Consider the following 22,746-nt stretch of genomic DNA (forward strand, 5'->3'; position numbering starts at 1 on the left):
CTAGCATTCAAATATTCATGCATGAGGTAAAAGATCAATGCTAAATTTATAACAATTTGTTCAAGAATGAATACATCATTATCATGGCTTATTTTCTTCTCAATCTTTCCCTCAAAATAACGCATTATTTATGATTATGATATCACTTTTAGCCTAAAATGCAGTATCTCAGGCAATAAGATTGCAATACTCAGTTGCTCTTCTAACGAAATACCTGGCGGATAGTGGTCCCAAACATAAAAGTTGTTTCAGGAATGAGAATTTTGGCTCGGGTTACTCTTAAGTACATAAGCACTTGTTAGTTGAAACCTGGTAGCCTTATAAAAGTTGAATTGCTAGATTTTGACATTCCATAGAAACAGATAAAACATTTAACATCATCATCTAAGATGTGCTGCTGCAGGCCACAGGTACACGATACAAGATGAAAAGGCAAATAGCACCAGAATAAACGTCCTCAATTGATAATCACTGTCTCTACATCTAAGTCTAAATTCCAAGGAAAATCAATTGCATTATTTAAATAAGACAACCACTACCATTCCAAGAAAGCACGATCAGATACAGTCCCAAGAGAATACAGTACGAAACCAATGACATATTCTAAATTCACTTGTATAACTGCTTGAATCTCCTGCAGGCCTCCAAGACATTTTCCCTGTGACCAAAAGCACTAACCCTGATAAAACCTTCACCCCCAGGTCCAAAACCACTACCAGGTGTTGTAACTACATGAGTCTTTTCAAGAATCTCGCCGAATACATCCCATGAGCTTCGGCCCGGGAAATGGACCCACACATATGGTGCACTTTTCCCTCCATAGACTTTAAACCCAAGAGTATCGAATGTATCCACTATTATGCTAGTATTTTCTTTGTAGAATCCAATAACATCTCGCATAGCCTGCATTCAAATGCAGCAAGCCTATTATGTAACTTGTTTTTTTGACAAATATATGTCAAGTTTTTCATTTTGCTCTACATGATTAAAGAAAACCACCTCAAAGTCCACAATTGGCTATTTATAAAGTTAGTAGTTGAAAAGGCTGGTGTAATAGAGCAAATGCATTTGAAATTTAATAATGCTATAATAACAGAAGTTGCGGAAGCATCAAATGGGTAAATGATGTTGGCAATGGTGGACCTATTTCCTAGAAAATGGTAGGAGGAGGGGGCAGGATATGAGAGGTTCTTTACAATGATGTATGGAAATTTTATTTCTGTTTCAAAAACCTCAGTAATCAAACAAAATAACTGACCTTAAGACCTTCTGGTGAAAGGCAAGCCAGACCACCAGCCTGGGAAATATTTGACGCGCCATTGAAACAAGTAGATACAATACGGTTGAAGTCTCTGGCAACAGGAAATCCATCAGAAAACAGCAACTGCTTTGGAACCACAGTCCAACCCAGACGAACTCCAGTGAACCCAGCATACTTGCTAAACGATGAAGTCTCAATGGCAACCTGCAATTGGCCACTAGCATTCATACACATTTATATGCAACAGATATCCATGGTATTCACTAAGCATAAAAAACGGATTCCTAATTAAATTAAAAAAATTTGGGCCATCTTTTATAAACTATGATGCCTGGGTACTTCTAAATAGTTGTTATGTGTTCATATTGGTACTTATCGGGTACACATGGTTACATACTGAATACTCACTTATCACTCAAGTACTAATCAATACATGCATAAGACATAGTTTTGTTGCTAGGTTGATTGGTTTATCACTAAATGAAACAAACTGCTACTTCATTCCCTTCGAAAATTGTGTCTTCAAATATTTTTGCTCAATTGAGTTAGAATGTTATGAAAATTGTATTTATATTGTGATTTTCAAAGATTGTATTTATAACATCAAATTATCAGTTACAGACTGACCTCTTTGGCTCCAGGAATTTCAAAGATGGATTGTGGATTGTCACCAGAAATATACAATGCATACGCTGAATCATAGACTATTATAGACCCATTGTCCTTAGCAAACTGAACTAGTCTGGTCAGTTGCTCCCTTGTCGCTGCAGCACCAGTAGGATTGTTTGGCGAACAGAAAAAAATTATATCTGGTCGAGATATAGAAGACAAATCAGGGAAGAAACCGTTTTCTGGATTACACCTCATGTATTCTATGTTTGCAAACTTCTCAACATCCTTCTGGTAGTTGCCAGTCTGGCCCATAATTACACTTGAGTCTACATAGGCCTGCATACAAAAGTTCGATTATTTACAGAGAACAGCTACAAGAGACAAAATGTCCAGTAACTTGAGCAGAATAAACTGCAGTATCCCCTCAGTTTCCTACTTTCTATATAATGTTTAATTTCTATTGAGTTCGTTTTCAAAAGAATTTGATATAGTCTTACATTCATCCAACCAAAGTTTGAACATAGTTTATTACACTTACAAATAAGTCCCCATGAAGAAAACGCTGACTCTTTCTCAGATTTGGAAGGGACAACAATGTCCAGTATATTAAGATAGATAATCAATCATAGATGTTATATTTTCAACAATCATTTCAAAATACAAAAATTATTAATCAAGTTGAAACATTAATACACTAATTGAAGTTTTCTGTGTTTTCAAATGTTCGCATGTCACTTTTTCAAATAATAAACAGTCTTCTCATTCAAAGTTTGCTAATCGATAGTTCAATACTAAAAAAACATTTTTTGAAAGGATTAGAATGAACAACATTCTTTCAAGTCATTTTATTTTATCTCACAAAAACAAAATGTAGAAACAGGCTAACCCAACTATTTTCTCCTTGCATCGAAGTGCATAAATCAGCATATCACACAGTAAATCAATAAGATGCAACAATTTAAACAGAACCAGTGTCACCATTTTTGGCATATCGAAGCATAAACGAATTCTTGAGCAACTGATGAGAACATCATTTTAAACTTCCACAAAGATATGAATTACCGGGTATGATGGGTCTTGCACAGCCATTTTTACATTTGAACCAAAGACAACCTGTCACAAAATGAAAATAAAAGAAATGATTAGTTAGATTAAGGAAGAACTTATTGACTGTTGAAAACACCCAATTAACTTGCCACTCCCATCCCCACAAAGGAGAATATATTTAGAATCCAATCACAGTAAGTGGTCCAGGTAAAAAGCACATTAGGCAGAATAGGGAATTTAAGTAATGACATAATATATTTAAAAAAAAAAATACAAATGAACCTGGAGACGAGATATATCACACTTTGCCCCATCTGAGACAAATATATCATCTTCTTCTATGCCAAGATCGTTGTAAAATGTTGAAGCAATTGCACTTCTTAACGGCTGCATATATAGAGATGTCTCTTCATCTTCCAAGTATCATAAACTTCATGTAAAATGTAGGCAACAAAAAGTACAGTTTGATGTGCTTAGACTTAAAACAATAAAAGGAGGTAACTATATGTTCAACAATCAAACTCTTTGCATACATATCTAATTGAATACCCCCAAGGGTAAACATTAACATCAAAGAAATCTAGGTTGTCAGTAGCGGCCCGTAGCGCCACCACACCGCTACAGTAGCGAGTAGCGGCGACTAGCCGCTACAACCGCGACGGGACGGGACGCTGGCCAGTAGCGGAAGGTAGCTGTAAAGAACCAATTCAACCCAAAAGTTTAAGCTGTTGGGTGAGGCTACATTAATGGTTTTATATATCTCAACAGTAGCGGCATAGCATAGTGGCGTGTACAGGTGCACAACACAACGCTACCTGCTATTTGACATTGATTGTGGAATTATGTGCTTGATATTGTGGAATTAATTATACATTTGTGTTTAATTTTGGATCCTTCCTTTATGTTCCTTGTATTTGACATTGATTGTGGAATTATGTGTTTGATTTTGTGTGACTTCTTATGTTTGAGCATTTATGTTTGTGTAGTATTAGATTGTCAGTATAATATATGTAGAATTAATACTTCACCGTAGCGGCAATACCGCTACCCGCTACACCGCTGTACCATTTTCGTGGGCTAACTGCTACTGACAAATGTGAAAGAAATATATAAATTAACCAATTGAACTTAGGTAGTAAGCATCCCTCATTATAAAGACAATTTTTTTTATAGAATTACAAAGAAAAAACATAATATATAAATTAAAGACAGAAAAAGCATCCCTCTTTTGTAAAATGCTTCAAGGATCAAGAAAAGACAGGAAACCAAATGCTCATAATATAAAAATAAACCTCTTACTTTTTCACTTAGCATTGCAATGAATTATATTTACAATTGATACTAGACAGTAATTGTTCTGCTGGAAAAAATAGACAGATAGGTCCACTAATGATCGGAAAGGGTGGAAAACTGTGTAACTGCGAGGGAGAACAGTAGATTATGGAAGGAACAAAGAATGAAAATAGAAAAACAGGCAAAACCTCTTGAAGACGTCGATGTGACATACCTTTTCACCTTGTTCGGCTCCATAACCACTATATCCTTCTATGGTTGATAATGCATGTGATCTCTGATTAAAAGGGGGGAAAAAACATTTTTAAATTCTGGGTTAGCAACATGCAAAGCACTAGTATTATTTAATTGAATTAATATAGTACTATTTATAACTAACATTTTTTCAATAAAAGTTATACCTACAAAATATTAAATATTTATGATCAATAAAAGGTAAACTTAAACAGATGGAATTAGACACGAGGGAATTATACAGATGACAAAATTAAAGCTACTGAAAAAAATAAAAATAATGGAACACTTCTGGTACTATATAGGAATTCACCAATAATCGGAGATTTCCAACTTCTACTGTCCAAAGTCCAAACACGAAATAAATATCAGCTTCATACAATTGAAGTTATACCTTTGCCATTGCAGAAGATATGACTTCAGGAATGGGTTCAGTAGTATCACCAATGCCAAGGCTTATTACTTTTGCATCAGGGTACTTCAGCAAGTGCGCAGACCTTCTTCTAGCAACCTTTTTTTGTAATAAAATTTAAAAACAAAACTAGGTCAGTGAAAAGGCAGAAAATTAGTTTCACATCATATAAAAAGAATCGACCTCAAAGTTGCAGGGCGCGTAAGAGAGACAAGGATACACAGATTCATTACATAGTGCATATACAAAGAATGAATAAGTATTTTGACACATATTTCTCTAATTCTCTCTTATTATTGAGGTAGATAGGATAAGCAAATTTCAAGAGTAAAATGCTTTGTAAGAAAAATCTCATTTCCATTATGGATACTTCACAACAATAAATTACAATCTTTTCATTTGAAAATCATATGATTAACTGTTGACCAAAGGCATCGTCTGCTAATGTTGAATGTATGGCTCCAACTCCTAAAGATCAAGCAACATTACATACCTCTGGAAAGAGATAGCCAGCTTGAAGTTTAGCTATATTTGCATTGCGAGAGACCTTTGTCTTGTAGGCTTCAAAACGAAAAGGAAAAGATATTATCTAACTTCAAAACTAGATCTAAAATATTTGATTCAATGAAGCAACTTCCATGCTCTTTTTCAAGAATATACCACTACAACCACCCTTCCAACACACAATATACTAGATGACTAAACAGCATGGAAATGGCTACCCAGAATTTGATTTGATTAACTATTCAATAAAAACATTGCAAAAGGGAACATGAACTGAACCACATCCCCTTAATTAGCATTTGCACCCCAATTATGCTACTACCTACTCACAAGAAGAATCATAATATTCAAAATAGAAAGAGAAGATTTCAGGGTACCAGTCTCAGTTTCTTGGGGTATCGCAACGCATTTACAAATGCTCACGCTCTTCACAGGCAATGAAACCTGACTCCTGCAGCAGCCAAAGGGAGACCCCAAAAAAAATAAAAATTAAATTTTTAAAGGGTAAACAGAAAAAAGATGAAGTTTTGAATCAATATTGTAAAAAAGGAATTGTGGGTAAGATCCAAATGTTGACAATAAAGAATGAAGTGAGATTAATTACCTAGAATTGAAGGTGGAGGGAGCTAAGAAAGCAGAGGAAGCAGAAGAGATTGAAGTGGTGAGGTTTTGAGTTATAGACATTTTGGATTGGAGATGAGTTCTACTGCTACTAGGACTGTAGAGTGTAGAAATGAAATCTCTGAAGAGCGTCTACTGAAAACTATAGATCTGTGGCGTTGAGTACTTGTAGTTGTAACATTATATGCTGCTATAACCCTATTGATTAATGCTTGCTACAACCCTATTGATTGAGAGAGACAGAGAGAGACAGAGAGAGAGTCAAAATATCAACTTTCAAGTTCAGAAATGTTTCTAGTTTTAAAAAACGGATGTGTTGATCTCATGTGGCATAAGATAAAATAATTATCTCATATAACAGAAATAATAAAGTGAGATTTATTATTTTTTTTAAATAAAAAAAAATAATGGACTCCACTATTTTATCTCCGTTGCATGCATGAGATAATTATCTTATACATTATGAAAAAATTATTTTCCATTAAAAACAATAAAACAAAAAGTTGTTTGAAAAGAGTGTTTTTATTGTATTTGTTTTTAAAATAACATCTGCTTTTAAAAAAAAAACTGAGAAAGCAAAATACTAAGGGATATTTTCAAAAAAAGTTTTTTTTTTTTTTGGTTTTTGCGATGCTATTTTTGTAAATACGAAGATTCATTAATGATATTTTTATAATTAAATTGATTTTTATTTTTAATTTAAATTATTTTTTTACAATGATAATTTTATAAATATAAAAATTCATTAATGATATTTTTATAAATAACTACAACTTTTTTATAACTTTAAAACTAATTATATTCAAACAAATTCTATTATTTTACTCTTAAAGTCAGTTTTTAAAATTTATCCTCAACAATTTTTAAAACATAATCACATTCAAACACACCTGATAGACACTTAGACACTGTTGTTTGGTTGTTGAGATTTTATTTTATTTTTGATAAATTTTCTTTAAGGTCTCTAACAAAAATATGGTTTTCATTTATATTCCTTACCCAAAAAAAAGTTAATTTTTTGTCTTTTTACCGGTTCTTAAAAAATGTGATCCTTCAAAAATTTAACGAAGATCCAATTTAATTCCTAAAAAAAACTAACATGCATTTTTTTTTTTTTATAAAAAACAAAAACGAGGACCATATTTTATTTATTAGAGAACAAAATGGACTTTACTGTTTATTTTATTTTTTTATTTTTTAATGTTCAACGATGGCGTGCTGATCTGATTAACCTTAAACTAGACAAGATTAGGGCACGCGATGCACGTGCTGTAGGAGTAGAATTTGTTTTTATTTTTTAAATGAAATGTTTGTTTAAATTTAAAAGTGATAATATACGAATTAATCAATTTTCTAATTATTTTTATGTAAAAGTGATAATATATAAGATTTTAGGAAATTGGATTTTTAGCTTAAATTACTTTTTTTTTTTTTTGGAAACTGATCCTAATTACCTCTTTGAGGGGAATCAGAACCCCGGTATCCCCACGGGTTCGACTCACTAATCCAGAGTTCGGGTGCGAGTCCAAGGATTACGGTACTTATGGCCCTCCCCAGATGGTGTTGATGGGATTCGAATCGAGGTCCTCTCCCACCACTCAGTCCCCGTGCTACCAACTGAGCCACCACACTTGGTGCTTAAATTACTTTCACAATGCCTAATATAGTCAAGAATTCTTTCATAAATCTAATCAATTTTATTAGAAAAATATCATAATAATATAAAATTATTAATGTATTTTTTATAAAACAGTTAAACTTTTAAAATGAATTGATTATTTACAAAATATCACACATAAGTGGATATGTATATTATCCATTCTTAAGCCCAATAACTCTTGTGTGAAAAGACATATTAGAAAAATATTATATAAAATCATTAATATAAAATTTATTAACACTTTAAATTTTTTGTTGAATTGTGTAACATCCTCGTCTCGAGCCGGTTCAATTAACAAACATATAATACAAACAGAAACAGCGGAAGACTTAACTTACGAAAATATGAGATAACTTTTTCTTTTTCTCTAATCTTTTTTTGCATGACATAACACATTGCATACTTCTTCTAATTTAATTCTTATTTGGCGAAGACGAAAATCGGACAGAGTAACCTCTATAAGGGCCTGTTTGGATGAACTTTTTTTTTCTTCAAAAGCTGTTTTTTTTCAAGAAAAAAATACTTCTCGTTTTTTGTTCGTTTGGATGTCTGCTTTTAAAAAAATGAGAAGTCACAAAAAAAGTCAAAAACCTACTTTTTTTCATAAGCTAAAAATTTTAACTTATAAGAAAAGCAGAAGTCAAAAGTCAAATATTTTTTTCAAAAACTAAATATTTTTATAAAAATATAAATAGCTTTAACTTTTATAAAAAGTACTTTTAAAATAAGGAAGTGATAAAAGTTACTTTTTCTAAAAGGTGAAACAAACGACCTCTAAATCGGACAACTGGGGATTTGCAAATCTCACTCTCAAGGGTTCCTGATAAACAGTCTATACAGTATATACTTTCAGAATACCAGATATCCATATAGGATCATATACTCATCCATGGACGCATGCATAACTTGGCTCTGTGCCACTATGTTTAACAGCATGCAAATCCAACAGGTAAACATATAATTGAATACTGTATCATAAAATAAACATGCCTGAATACACAAGTGTACATGCATCAAAACGAAAACATGTACAAAACATATACAGGCCATATACAAGTATCGGATCAGACATCATAATCCACCCAAAGAATGGAATACAAAATAACCAAAATGTACTCCAAAATAACAGTAGCCTACAGCTACTCCAAAATCTAGTCCGTCGTAGCACCTTTAACCACGGGTCGTGTCCCTGCCTAGTGAGGGCTCACCGGGAATCCGAGAATCTGAAATGATGTCCCCAAAAAGGGGTGAGATAACAAATCTCAATAAGCTCCAGGTTTATAGAGAATTTTCTATACCCTTAGGCTCACTCCTGCATGAGAGTCAGATACAGAGTATACAAAGCAACATATAATAGATATCATCACTAAACAAAACATATATACATATCTTATCAGAGGCGTACGCAGTCATTCTCAAGGGAGGACCCCAAGCAGAAATCAATGCACGTGTTCCCAAGGAAGGACCCCAAGCGGAACCATAAATATCATAGGCTTACATCATCAGTCCCGAGGGAGGACCCCAAGCGGACGTCAGTGTACAATACAATCAATGGCCAAAGATCAATACAAAAATCACATCAGAACAAATCATATCATGTTATCAAATAGCTCTATATGAATGCATCTATACAAAGCATAAAAAACAATCATACAATCCAACTATAGTTCACTAACCATGGTGGAGCACTCAAGAAGGAAAAGACTCCTTAAACATAGAGCTTACCTCTTGAAGCTTTACCAATCTGCTTACTTGTAGCACAAGTTACTTATATAGCTTCAGTAGGATCCAAACCCTTTTCAGTCCCTAGGCACACCTAGAGAAAGAATCCAAAACAAAAATCAATAAAATGATACCATGTCGAGATTTTACATAAGGCATATATTTTATCGCTTACTTTCGTTTCTTTACATTTTTGTCAATCCTATGCCAACACACAAGTCCAGACCATACTTTCATAAATTCTCTTATTAGACCATTTTACAACATTAATCACTCCCTAGCCCCAAAAACCCTAAATGGCCGAAACTACATCAAGGAAAACTAGAGATTTTGCATCATTTAATTAACATAACCAAAAGTTCATAGAATCCTCACTAGGCTCCTAGGTTCCTTATGCACCCATATAACAATTTCAAGCACACTCTTTCCTATTCTTTCCTTTCAAAGTCGTGGGATGCACTTAAGGAAAGTCAAGGTTTTCATTTGTTTTACAATTGATTATCTCCACTTAATTTACCACTTGCACATACATGTATAGATATACTATGTCTAATTAAATTTTGAACATCAAATTCCTCTATGGTGCATTATGGCTGAAACATAGGGATACAATAACATAGAATTTTTTCCATTTTGGCATTCTGAGTAATTCACTTAAATTTCCACTTACTCCAACATATCAACCTTCTCAATTCATGCAATAAAATTTTGCACCTCACACCCTAATAACCTATGATGGCCGAACAACATCTAGGGAGACTATGAATTTTTGCATCAAATCAATAGATGCAACTCAAAGTTCATAGAATCCACACGTAGCCCCTAAATTATTCAATTATTCTCATAACAATTTTAAGCTTAACTTTGCCTAATTTTTTTGTTCACAAGGTCATGGCAACTCATACAAGGGAGCTAAGGTGCCTCTCATTTTATCTTAAACCATTTAACTTCCAAATCATACTAAAATCATGCATTAGGACTTAAAGGCATCATCAACATAATTTTAACATAATTTTCCCTAATAATACCCTAATGGCCGAAATGCATAGGGAAGGTTCAAGGGGAATTTTTCTTAAATTTTTAAACACATGTTCATGGTTATTCTACATTACACTTTATTACACAACACTAATTCATCACAAATTTCTAATTTCAAACTCAAAATCTCCCACCAAAACATGCTTCAAACTTTCAAGACTTAATTCACAAAATTCAAACCATGGAAATAGAGATTTCTCACCGCTAATCCCTTATACCAAGCCTAGAGGACAATCTCCAAGCAAAGCTCTATCAAAACTCCAATTTCTTCTCTTTGATAAATAGTGATTCGAATTGGGGGAAGAGGATAGCTCTTTCTACAAGCAATTTCAGCCCAAACAAAGTGGTGGAATGGATTCCTTGGGTGATTTACTATGAATTTTGTCTAATGCACTTAATGATTTGGATGCTTGTAGAGTGAGAAATCAAAGGAAAGAAAATAAAACCCTTAAGCTCCTTTCATGGAGAAAGAAAGACACAGGCGCTCTGGAAGAAGAAATAGGGAGTGTCTCGGTGTCAAAAAGTTAAATAGGCTAAGTTACTTTAACTAGGTAACCACTTATGTATCTACACACCTTCATTCAATACCAAACTTTACCCAATGAACTAGAATATTTTTTCAGCCATATTTCTAAATTTACTTTTGCATTCTGGGTAATTTTTCTACACATATTTTTACCACAAAATTATCACTGACTGTACTTTTTACTTCGAAAGTAACCCTAATTTATTTAATTAGGTTTTACTTAATTTAACTCATTTATGCATGATTAAATATTTAATCACATGCCATTTTCTAATTAAACGGTTAGGGGTATTATAAATTGTTTCTTTACGTTAATGGATAGTTACAAAACTAAATAAGAATGTTAAATTAATAAATACAAATTAAACTTTGTTCATATTAAATTATAATTAGATATACTGATATATGTATACAAAATAAAGTTTTTACTTTGATCAAATTAATTTTATTCCTAATTAATTCATAATAGATAACAAACATCCTATGATTTTCTAATCAAACATTTTAGTGTATATATCCTAAGTTTTTTAAAGCATTAATAAGTAAGAAACCTAATAAAGCCATTTTCAAAAAAATTTAAAACAAAAACATCAAAGTATTGGTTTTTGAAAGCAATATATAAACCCAACCACGTTTGATGTATGCAACGAAGATTTCATAAAATTAGAATTATACGGATAATTTAAAAAAAAAAATTGGTAGAAACTTGCAGGTATCCTCGTTCAACTTCCTCTGATCATCTTGTCTTGGAGTATGATCCCAAAAACTACCTTTTCATCGGAACAAACCACGAGAAAAAAGATGAGACTAATTCCTGAGCTATGTCAAGATAAGACTAATCTTCCACCGAGGGAAAACCTTATCCCTCTAGCCTCCCTAGGATTCCAAAATTGTTTCGGTAAAGAATCGAACCTTCTATTGGGCAATTCTGGGCGCTCAACTTTATTGGTTGAGCTACCCTTACGGGTTAGATAATTTTAAATTTAAATAAAGTATAAAAAATATAAATTAAAAGAACAAAATGCATAAACAGGATACCAAAAAAAAATGCATAAACATTTTGTTTAAAATTTAAAAAAAAAATGCATGACTAAATTAAATAGAATTTTAAAATTCAAAATTTCAAGAAAAAATATTTAAAATTTAAAACAATATATATATAACTAATTCAAAATCTTAAATTTAAATTTAAATTTAATTTAAAATAAAAAACGAGATAAGTTAAAAATGGAACGTATCACTTTTTTTATGAAAAATAAATAAAAGGATGTAATCATTTTAAAATGAATAAATTCTAATTTAATATGTGTGTAAATAAATAAATAGAATGAAATAATTATTTTTAATATTTACAGTTTGATAATTTGTAATAGGGATTATATTTTCTTAGAGATATTTATCTCATGTTGCACTCACAATTTTATGTGGGTCCTATTGCACGAAAAAAGAGAAAAAAATTGAAGTGGAACTCATATCTTTTTGAGTGTGTAGGAGAGAGTTGTTGTCTCATGTGACATGAGATTAATATTTCCTTTTGTAATATGGCCAAATTATGTTATTGTGTAACATATGAAATCAATATAAAATATAATAATATAAATACTATATATAATAAAAAATAAATTTGAAATATTGAATTTCAATTTTTTTTTATGGATTATAATATTTTATTTATTTTTTTACATTATTAGATCATAATCTATTAATCTCAATCAACTCTTTCTTTCTGCTACTATTTTCGTTATTGATTGAGATTATAATATAATGATATAACACAAATAAATAAAATAGCTATTAAATAAAGATAAATATAATATCCTATGTCTTTATTTAGTGATAAGATATTTCAAAACCAAATTCTTAAAAAAAAAATTATAAATAAATATGAGTTGTGTGTAACCTAAATTAAGAAAAAGGAATCTACCCAAAAAAAAAAAAAAAAATTAAGAAAGAGGAAAAAGTAAGAGTCAATTGGAGGAGAAGAATTGAGACGAGAGATCAGCGAGAGGAGAAACAAGCGATACAACAAAGGTAGCAGCTACTTACATTAACAAAACATTTTTTTTTCCTATTTGTTTTCCCGAATCGCAGTTATTCTACCTGTGATTGTGATTCCTTAATTCGATTAATGAGACGGTGGAAGAATTCAATTCTGGGGTTTCTGATACCACTGCAAATTCCATTCCTTTTTTGCTTCTGTGGTTCAGGAATTCAATTGGGGTTGATTGGATTGTAATTGGATGTTTAATTTTGATTTTTTTTTTACTTGTTTGGTTGGAACACCCATTGTGTTGGTATGGTAGGACTAGAATATTGGTTTTGGTAATGTAAAATGTTTCATTTTTAGTTACCTTTTTCTGTGTTGGTCTTAGTCCCCCAATAACTTTGAGGGCTCCAACGTTGATGTTACTTTGTCTGCTGCTATCTTTTCTGCCCTATAACCTCTTTGGGGTTGGGATTTACAGTTTGAACTTTCAAGTGTAGAAATTAGGGTTCTTTACAGGTCTTTTTCAGAAAGGAAAAACAAATACATTTGAATGAAGTTAAAAATAAGGACTGGGTGACAATTGTAATAGTAATCAGGAGGTGTAAGGTTTTGATTAGTATTTTTGATTGATGTTCATAAGAGATGGAAAAATTATTTATCTTTGCTTTATAGTTTCCCATTCATGTATTATTTCAATTTTAGTTCTTAGACCTTGATCCTGTTAGTTACTCTTTCTTTTATGCCTTTATTTTCATTGATGAGTATTTGGGAACTTAACTATGGGAGAATCACCCTGAACCTGTTTCTTTGTTTTTGTTTACTTTATTCATTGAATTTATTCTCTTTTTTGGTTTGTCTTCTTTAGTTTGATCAGTCGTTTAAATGGATCTGGAGACTGAAAACAGAATAGCTGCTATTCTTATGAGGGAAGCAGCTGAACTGCAGCGAAAGTCTCAAAAGGAAGGCATTCTTGCTTACCTTGGTCAGCCAAATGTTCGGTATCGGCCAAATTCACGTTTTCTCACTGCTACTGTACTTGGGGTACAACAAGGTCAGTTCTTAATTGCTAATTTTAAAACAACACTTGCTTATTATTGCTCTTGATGATGGATGACCTTTGGTACTATAATGTGTTTTTTTTGAAAATTTTATCAAAATGCGTTGTGAAATGAGGGTTATACTTCTGGTTCACAGGTCATCCTTCCCTGGTTGTATTAAAGCAGTCTGTGTTTCTATTGATCAGTTTGGTTATTTATCATTTTGAGGATTATTATAATTGCATTGAGAAATTAAGGTGAACATTTTCTAAACACATGCATCCTCATTTTTAGTAGAATTAAAGGGTGAGCAAACTTCCTTTAGTTAGAGTTGTCATGTATTAGTCAAATAAGAGGGCGAGGCTCGAGTAGTTATAAAGTTGTTCCTTTGTGACTGAAAGGTCACATTCGAATCTGGAAAACATTCTTTTTGTAATTATGCAAGAGTAAGGCTGCGTACAAGAATTGCCCTCACCTCATCCTCACTAGTTGGGGTTTAATGGAGAGTGGTTTTTTTAACAATGTTAGTCAAATCATCCTCCACTCTTGTGTTGGATACTTTCTTAGGGAGAGAGCATGATGTCTGTGTTTTGAGCTACTAGTCTATCTATATTAATTAACTGTGAACTTCTTTGGTGCTTTCTACCAGCCAATAGATCTGTGGAAGTAAATGAGATGTGGCGAGTGCGGCAGAAAGAACTTGAGCTGGATAAACGGGTTAGACGCATATCTAGAGATAAAATCAGTGGTGACAGAAGCCATGGGGATGATAACTCATCAAGAAGTACAGGAAGACATGCAATAGTTGATAACAGTTCTAGTACCTCTGCTTCATGCTCATATAAAAGTGAATATGAGCATTGTCCAGAAGGTTTAAAGGATGAAGAGCTAGAGAAATTTCTACACTCAAGGTATTGTTATTATTATTTTTACTGGTTTCTGATGTCTTATGTGCATGCATGCCTTCATATAATCTCATTTATGTTTGGTTTTGGAACTGAAGAAACTCCATTTGGCAGGATCAAACGAGGCAGAGGTGCTGTCGGTCCAAGAATGGATGAGACAGGTCCTTACCTTCCACATTGCCCAGAGGATGAGCCTAGTGCTAGTTCTCATGTAAGGGAGCGTCCTGTTGTTTATGGTCCAGAGAGACCTTCATCACTGAAGTCATACGAATCTTCAGAAGAGGAGGAGCTTCATAAAAAGAGGCGGAAGAAGTCTAAAAAGTCTCACACTGACAGCTTGGATAAGGAACATTCTAAGAAGAGTAGAATAAAAGAGAACTCTAAGCATGAGAAAAAGAAGAGGAAGGAGAAAAGAAGTAAACATCATCACTAAGGTCTAATAGTTAATATGATATTCTCCAAGAAGAAGGTTATAACTTGCAGTCAATTTGGATGAACTTAATGCTTGTCTTTTGTACGGATATTCTGTAACATCCAATGCATTATCAGCTGCAGATATCAATTATGATTCTTTTGGCTAAAGTATGAAAGCAGCTATTGTTGTTACTCAAAATTTGGAGAACATTAGTTTGGCAATAAAATTTGCATCTCGGAACAGTTGCTATTACGCTAGCTATTGGAGTTAAGCTAACATTAACAGGAAAAGCTCAATTTCACAGATCTGGGCATTGTATGAGTTACCCGAATTGATTTTATAAACCAGTTTAAGGATTAAATCGAATTAATAGAATCGGTTTGAAAACGAGGTTCGGAATTAATTTGCATATCTGAATTGGTTTTAAACCGATTATAAATCATAAATTGATTTTGAAACATGAATTAGTTTGGAAAAATTAAAATCAATTCGGATTAAATACAATAATTTGATTTTTTGAACCAAAATCGATTCGGTTCAAACTGTGCTCACCTATTTCTCAAATAATGATATGGTCATTTTACTCCATACCACTTCGTTCGATTCTATTCTATACCCATGCTATTAAATTTAGGAAAAAATATTCGTCATTTTGAATATTACAATTTTATGTCATTTTAAGTGAAATAATTGTATTTTGGAGCATATTTATTATTTTTTATATTCTCTTTTCTCTGCAATACTCTCTTTCTCTCTCCTAATTTTATAGAGTAGAGAGAATGTAAAAAATTATCCAATATATACCAAAACACAATCATTTCATTTAAAATGACATAAAGTTATGTTCTTTAAAATGACAAATATTTTTCCTTTATTTTATTAAGTATTCCAACATATCCATTATTGTTATTTGAATGCTCTCTCTCTTTTTATGGTATCAGGGTCTCCGCGATCAATTCGATCATTGTCACCCATATTCTATTAATAAATAATTAAGTATTATAGAGTTTCTTAGCATAGGTAGGCGAGAACGTGTAATTTTAAACCTTAAAACCCAATGAACTATTATGTAATATAATATTGGATATATTTTTCTTATGTTGTAGGAAAAAAAACTATTTTATGTTGTAGAAACAAAAGTATAAGTAGGACTCACAGGTAAGAGGAGAGAGAAAAAAATGGTGAGACTCAATCTCTTTTTGAGTGTGTAAGAGAGTTGTTTATCTCATGTAAAATGAGATAAACATAACCCATATAATATTACGATGGGAGAGAGCAAGAAACAAAATAAGTGGTCAAAGGTGAGACAGCAACAAGTAAGACAAAATGAAGGGAATTTCGTGAAAGTACCATTGTAGAGTGATAATGTGATTATAGATAATAAATGTACGGAATTTTTTTCAAACCCATTTTATGTTTTAATTGTGTATTGCTATGCATTTTTACTTTCGTAGTCAAATTCTTAGAATGCTCTTCGTACTAAATATAAGTACTCTTTCATGATACATATATGCAATCCATATCCAAGTAGCTATAGTTTAATTCAAAAAACACTAGATTTGCTAAACATTCCTCATATCCTTGCGACCCATTGATGCCCATTTCAAAAAAGAGAGTTTGATGTAAAAGTATTACAAGCTTGACGTTCCAGTCATCTCTCACCCTAAACTGCATTATCTAATTAACAATCTAATATAGTCCAAACAAGAATGTGAACATAGACTGTTCTATGGAAAGGCCATTGTCACGAGTCTTCAAATTGATGATCTGTCTCATCAAAGATCTCCTCCTACACATAAATATTGATGTCAGTAAAGCTTTCTACAAGTAAACAACATTGCATTCTACAAGATTTCAAGAGCAAATGGGATTGTTCAGAAAGAACGTTAAGTACCTGCAAAAGCTCTTCAATGACATCTTCCATGGTAATTATTCCAACAGCTTCTTCTTCTTCAGGGAGCTTAGGAAGGGGACTTCCATCTATCTCCAAAATATCCGAGTACATATTTTTTGACCATTTTCTGCTCCGAGAACCACCCCTATTTGACTTGTTTGTATTTGGAAAGCTTTTCCATTTATGGAGTGGCATCTTGGGTTTCAAAACTTTCTCTTGGGGAGGCTTTTCACCATCAATATCCACCTTCACATCTTTCACCGAGTCTATTTTAGAGGGCATGAGTCACAGAGGGTTTATTATGAAAGAAAATTTCAGCTTCAAAGAGAATCTAAACAAAATTTTGGCAAAAGAAAAAAAAAATTTAAACTGTTTACCGCATGTTTTCTTACCATCTGCATGATTTTTGGAAGAGAGCTGCTTTGTCTTGTCACACTGTCTTACAACGACGGCCATGTGGCTATGGCCCTTCTGAAACTCATTCAAAATGTCATAAAGTGGCATACTTTCTGGAACCCTGTCATTATATGTAATTACTAAACGTGATTTATGGTGACATAATGCCCATTAAGCACGATATGAAACCTATGTTCCTATCTCCATCAAACCTACAAAACATATACAAGATACCTTGGAATCCTTCGTATGGTTACACTCTTCACGGGTGTTTCATCTTCTGGATGAATTGTCAATAAATTCTTGACCTAAAATTAAGCAGCACACATTCAGAACACAAAAGTAACATACAATCACAAAAAACAAAAGGAGTGAGAAAACAAATGATACTTCGATCGAGTGAGCATTAGTAAAATGTGTAGAGAAAAGGAAAATAACACAGAAGAATAGCAATCACATAAAAATAAATTCACTGACACAACAGTACCGAACAAACTTGCAGGGGAAAAAATTCACAACAGCCAGAATTCATATGAACAATACAGGGACCATCAACCTCAATGAAAATCAATACTGTTGAAGTACTAATATCACAATTGCATTAGCTATATTGGCTTATCTACCAGAAAACAAGTGACTGAGGTCCCTGATGATTTTGATCTCTCTCGTGTTTGTATTACAACAATGTCACCAAAATCACCTCTGATTTCTACAAAATATTCGTCTTAAAAGTGACATTTTTATATCCTTACTTGTGATATCAAAATTAACATGCAGCAAACCTTTTGGCTAATAGTTGACTGTTGACCACCCAACAACAGTACTCAGTAATGTTAGCAATGTCATAGGACCTTATGAGTGTTATTTGGTGCCTGATAACGAAGTACTAAGCTTGTTTCATAGTTGACCAACATGCAGCAAGCACTTTAAGTCTTTTAACAAATAGTTGGCATATTCAATCTACACAGGAATGACATAAATATGACTAGACCTTATGAAATCTACCTTGTGCCAGATAATTAAGCACTTAGCTTGTTTTTAAATTAAATTATCCCATAGAAATGTATTTTTTTGCTCATCTCTATGGAAAGCACATATACCCAAGTTGAACATAAATTTTTGGCAATTTTTATTCCTGTACTGGCCAGAAACCTTGGGAAAAGTTTACCAATTGAACCAAGACATTCAATGTCATTGTTCAAACTAGCAAATTAGCTCAAACTTATGGGCCTGTTTGATTTCTATTCTTAAAAACAGTTTTTTAGTTTTTAAAACAAAATAGTAAAAAAAGTTGTTTGGAAAGGGTTGTTTTGTAAAAATGACTCCCAAAACAATAACTGTATTTTAGTTTTAAAAACTTAAAATGGAGAACAAACTAGGGATGTTCTCAAAAATTGTTTTCTGGTTTTCTTGTTTTTGCAGTGATAATTTTGTAATTATAAGGATTCATTAATGACATTTTCGTAAACAAATCTAATTTGTTTTTAAATTTAAATTATTTTACAGTGGTAATCTTGTAATTATGAAGCTTCATTAATTGCATTTTTGTAATCTAACTATATTCAAATAAGTTGTATTGTTCTTCTACTCTCAAAATCAGTTTTCAAATTTTTTATTCAAAACAGTTTTTAAAAGCAAAAAAAAAAACCATAATCAAACAGACCCTTTGTTTTCATGTCTGCTGCACTCTACGTACTTACTTTGGTTAGTGGTTACTAGAATTTCTGATGGAGATTAATGTAATTTTGGCAGGCATCAGAGCAATTTCCTATTAATATATTCCATACAATAGAAGCAGGGCAAAAAAGTTTAAGCATAGCAACAGTATTAAAGCAGGTTAAACGAGTCTCAACTGGCCACTTATGGCTCTGAAAAGAAATGATAAAAATAAAGATGCCCAACTAGAGAAAATATAGTTATAGGAGAGATTATTGGGTCAGTAGTGCCTAAGGAAGACATTATCATCTACGGCCTATCTTAAGCACTGTCTAAGGTGGATAGTTCATATATAGTTCCATTATCCGGTAGCAACTCCTAGTCCTACATCACGACATACAACTTATTTCTCTTCCTGATCAACCATCCCCTCTTGTACTGCTCAAACTGCTACATACTCGGTATGATTCTAAGTGTGAGTAATGTCTTGATTAGCCTGACTTTCAACTTATGCTCTCCTATAATTTGTTCAATTTACTAAAATACTCCATTATTGAGCATTTATAGAACTCGGTATGACTCCAAGTAATGATATTGTCTCACATTATTGAGGCAGACCTTCAATTTAAGTTGCCAAGTAAATATGATAAGCCTTCAACAAGTGATTCCTGTGAGATTGTGAGGTTCTACATAGATAGTTTGTATCAAACAGTCAAAAGCAATTGACATCTATACTAATCCTCCTGTAAAGAAAGTTGCCATGTTGAATTTTTACTTTTTTACTTTTAAGAAAAAAGGGGTACCTCAAAGCAACTGAGATGAAACTGTATGTTGTGTTATAGCAGTTATTCATCTAACACAAAATGATAGCTCAATGTATGAGGTTTACAGGAAAAAAACAACACACTATACCAGTACAAGTCCGATAATGTTTGTTGGCTGCTCATAATAGACTGGGACTCTGCTATGTCCATTCTCCAATATTTCATTCATCAGTTCCCTGCTTAGTAATAGGTATTTAATCATGAGTAAAATTTATATAAAATGCAAAAGTTAGCTTTCATTTATAATTTTTTAGTACACCATACCTATCAAGCTTTGAATTAATATCAATGGCAAATGTTTCGGATATAGGACTCATGGCATCACTGGCTGTCTTATCACTGAGTTCAAGTGCCCCAGCAATGATCGTTGTTTCATCATGTGTTAGCTCCCCACCTTTTCCAGCCTAATACAATTCAATCATGAAGAGCAATAACAAAAACATGGAAGGATGAATATCGTGGCTAGGATTCCAAGTAACCAAAAAAAGTAGATAAGATAGCCCTTAGTGACATTTTGGGCAAATTACATATTTACATTGCAAAAGAAAAGGTCGAGAGAAGAGCAGCATTCTTATGAAACAAATAATACAGGTTTTGTTCAGCTACAACAGAAAATGAATAAAAACATTATAACATAAATATGGATGCCTTGAGAACATCAAGTTGCTCTGATACAGACCTCATTGCCATGCAAATTTACAAGTGTTTTCAACTCAGCTCTGCGGAAAAGGGCTTCATGTCGATGGCCCAGCAAAAAGTCCAACAACTGGAAAATCACATCAATGCATAAAAAGAAAAGGTGGAAAAGAAAGTCAGGACATAATAAATTAAATTTGCTCCATGTTTAATCAAACAGTAATAAAAATTCTGATGAACGTATGTCACCTTGCTAATTGGAAAAGCAACTGGATAACATATCCATACAAGCACGCGGACAAAGGGAGCCACTGTTGCACCAATTGCTAAACCATACCGAGAACAAACTGATTGGGGTATAATCTTCACACAAGTAGACATGTGTCAGAGCACTTTCACATGCAATGCTAAGTAATTGAATGCTATTATATTCATATTAACTAAGGGTATTATTAGAAAGTTTATTGGAAAACGAACACTGACAAGTGACAAGTAGCAAGTCAGATTTACAAATGTTAACAACTTCCATTGATTGAAATTAATTTACTTATAAATAAATCATGATTGAAGACGAATTTCTCACTTCAATTTCACTGTGTGTCAAAAGGGACGAACCGCCCCTTTAAGAACAAGGTGGAGTATGCTTTATTTAAAACATATAAGGACAGAACTTTCTCACCTCACCGAACAGAAGAATTAATGTCACTGAAATCAGGATAGCACCCCATGCAGTAACAAGACTATCAAGAAAAATAGGAAGTGCCTGAAAAAAATTACAACAAAATCGTTTTGAATACTAAATCCATGTGACAATAGTATACATTACAGGCCAGCATATGATTTTAGTTGTACCTCCATGGATGCAGCATTGCAAATTAGTAGGGTGCAAAGCAATAAATGTTGATTTCTGACAACAGGCAATATCTTCTCTGTAATGACAAAACACGGAGTTCAAAAAAATTAGAGAATAAAAAACTACATATTTTACCAAAACAAAAAGAATCAATCGCGTTGTCTCCATTTCTACAATGCTAAATATCACTCCGATCAGGGATAACATTCAGCTAGAGAGCACCGTCTCTCTTAATTAAATCAACCCTAAGATGAAAGGAAACAATCCTAAGAGATCATTTAAAATACTTTAAACATGTTATAAGATACAAGAATGAATATTATGAGGTGTTTTCTAATATTCTAACACCTGGAGAAAAAACATACAAATCTCAGTGAAATAGAGAAAGAGTAAGAGAGAGGTGAAGGAATGATTTACCAGCATGTATACGATCCTGAGGAGTACCAGATTTAGCAAGAACTTCGAGATCAACGAGGCTCAAGGACATGAGGCCCAAGGTGAGGCCTGACATCAATCCGGCAAAAAGCACGAGAAACACGATCACGACTATGTGCACGAAGAACTCCGATCCGCAGCATGAATACTCCACCGCCATTCACACACACACAGACACACACTCTCTCTCTAACTTTCGCTATCTAACTTCTTTATACTCGTTGGTTCAGGTCAGGGTTTTTAGTCAGAGAAAGCACAACCACCAGAGCTCGAGCAACTCCATAGTTTCGGTGGAAGAAGCATGTGAAGAGTTGTGTGGCACAAATATAAAGAACGAAGATGGTAGATTTATTTATGTTTATATTGAAATAATTTATTTATTTGTTTTATATTATATACAGAGGTTATTCTTATCACTTCTCTTCTTCTTATTATTATTTTTTTTTTTTGGAGATCTTCTTATTACTTCTTAATACCAACCTTGTTACCATTCTCATTTATTGTTATTTTAATTTATGATAAGAAAATTAATAATAAGAATTGGTATATATATGTATTTATGATATAATTATTAGAGATGAGTAGGATATTCTTACACCAGTGTAAGAGTTAAAAGTTTTACATTCAATCTTGAGCATTGATCCATTTATATCCAATGGCTCACATTACTAAAAATTTAGAGTCCTTAAATATAAGTGGAATCAATAGTCAAAATTGAGAGTGTAACTTATACTAGTGTAAAATAATCTTAACCCATTAGAGATTAGGATGGGAAAGA

General features: G+C 32.7%; 3 protein-coding genes across 5 annotated transcripts; 1 reads left to right on the plus strand and 2 right to left on the minus strand.

Annotated features, from left to right (window-relative positions):
• Nucleotides 1-351: 351 nt before the first annotated feature.
• Nucleotides 352-6,187, minus strand: LOC133283548 (LL-diaminopimelate aminotransferase, chloroplastic). Its single transcript, XM_061480416.1, has 10 exons — nucleotides 5,968-6,187; nucleotides 5,741-5,814; nucleotides 5,353-5,420; nucleotides 4,842-4,958; nucleotides 4,428-4,490; nucleotides 3,203-3,307; nucleotides 2,936-2,986; nucleotides 1,889-2,209; nucleotides 1,259-1,465; nucleotides 352-903 (listed from the first exon to the last, which is right to left on the minus strand). Exons 1-10 carry the CDS (start codon nucleotides 6,045-6,047, stop codon nucleotides 610-612), a joined length of 1,380 nt encoding a protein of 459 aa, XP_061336400.1. The 5' UTR covers nucleotides 6,048-6,187; the 3' UTR covers nucleotides 352-609.
• A 6,786-nt stretch (nucleotides 6,188-12,973) lies between these two features.
• On the plus strand, nucleotides 12,974-15,509 carry LOC133283558 (uncharacterized). The gene is made up of 3 exons (XM_061480431.1): nucleotides 12,974-13,968; nucleotides 14,604-14,865; nucleotides 14,974-15,509. Exons 1-3 carry the CDS (start codon nucleotides 13,800-13,802, stop codon nucleotides 15,290-15,292), a joined length of 750 nt encoding a protein of 249 aa, XP_061336415.1. The 5' UTR covers nucleotides 12,974-13,799; the 3' UTR covers nucleotides 15,293-15,509.
• A 1,240-nt stretch (nucleotides 15,510-16,749) lies between these two features.
• LOC133283540 (DUF21 domain-containing protein At2g14520-like) lies at nucleotides 16,750-22,278 on the minus strand. Of its 3 annotated transcripts, none has more exons than XM_061480404.1 (11): nucleotides 21,951-22,278; nucleotides 21,533-21,609; nucleotides 21,360-21,443; nucleotides 20,930-21,043; nucleotides 20,724-20,810; nucleotides 20,309-20,448; nucleotides 20,133-20,220; nucleotides 17,799-17,872; nucleotides 17,576-17,685; nucleotides 17,169-17,431; nucleotides 16,750-17,063 (listed from the first exon to the last, which is right to left on the minus strand). In XM_061480404.1, the coding sequence occupies exons 1-11, from the start codon at nucleotides 22,126-22,128 to the stop codon at nucleotides 17,019-17,021; spliced, it is 1,260 nt and encodes a 419-aa protein (XP_061336388.1). In that variant the 5' UTR covers nucleotides 22,129-22,278; the 3' UTR covers nucleotides 16,750-17,018. The 3 variants fall into 3 exon arrangements, with proteins under 3 accessions (XP_061336388.1, XP_061336387.1, XP_061336386.1); XM_061480403.1 differs by having other exon boundaries at nucleotides 17,169-17,422; nucleotides 17,561-17,685; XM_061480402.1 differs by having other exon boundaries at nucleotides 17,169-17,434; nucleotides 17,561-17,685.
• Between the last annotated feature and the right edge of the window lie 468 nt (nucleotides 22,279-22,746).

Source organism: Gastrolobium bilobum, unplaced genomic scaffold (assembly GCF_033153095.1).
Source record: "Gastrolobium bilobum isolate Gb01-03AN ecotype WA unplaced genomic scaffold, APGP_CSIRO_Gbil_v1 utg9509, whole genome shotgun sequence".
Lineage (NCBI taxonomy): Eukaryota > Viridiplantae > Streptophyta > Magnoliopsida > Fabales > Fabaceae > Gastrolobium > Gastrolobium bilobum.

Excerpts from the sequence above, each read along its gene's own strand:
- LOC133283548 (XM_061480416.1), bottom strand. The coding sequence starts at position 6,047 with ATGTCTATAACTCAAAACCTCACCACTTCAATCTCTTCTGCTTCCTCT. Across the intron at positions 5,815-5,967 it reads CCCTCCACCTTCAATTCTAG|GAGTCAGGTTTCATTGCCTG; the intron begins GTAATTAATCTC and ends TGGCTGCTGCAG. Across the intron at positions 2,987-3,202 it reads GTGATATATCTCGTCTCCAG|GTTGTCTTTGGTTCAAATGT; the intron begins GTTCATTTGTAT and ends ATTTTGTGACAG.
- LOC133283558 (XM_061480431.1), top strand. The coding sequence starts at position 13,800 with ATGGATCTGGAGACTGAAAACAGAATAGCTGCTATTCTTATGAGGGAA. Across the intron at positions 13,969-14,603 it reads TGTACTTGGGGTACAACAAG|CCAATAGATCTGTGGAAGTA; the intron begins GTCAGTTCTTAA and ends GCTTTCTACCAG. Across the intron at positions 14,866-14,973 it reads GAGAAATTTCTACACTCAAG|GATCAAACGAGGCAGAGGTG; the intron begins GTATTGTTATTA and ends TCCATTTGGCAG.
- LOC133283540 (XM_061480402.1), bottom strand. The coding sequence starts at position 22,128 with ATGGCGGTGGAGTATTCATGCTGCGGATCGGAGTTCTTCGTGCACATA. Across the intron at positions 21,044-21,359 it reads TAATTCTTCTGTTCGGTGAG|ATTATACCCCAATCAGTTTG; the intron begins GTGAGAAAGTTC and ends ACTTGTGTGAAG. Across the intron at positions 17,873-20,132 it reads ACATTATCGGACTTGTACTG|GTCAAGAATTTATTGACAAT; the intron begins GTATAGTGTGTT and ends GCTTAATTTTAG.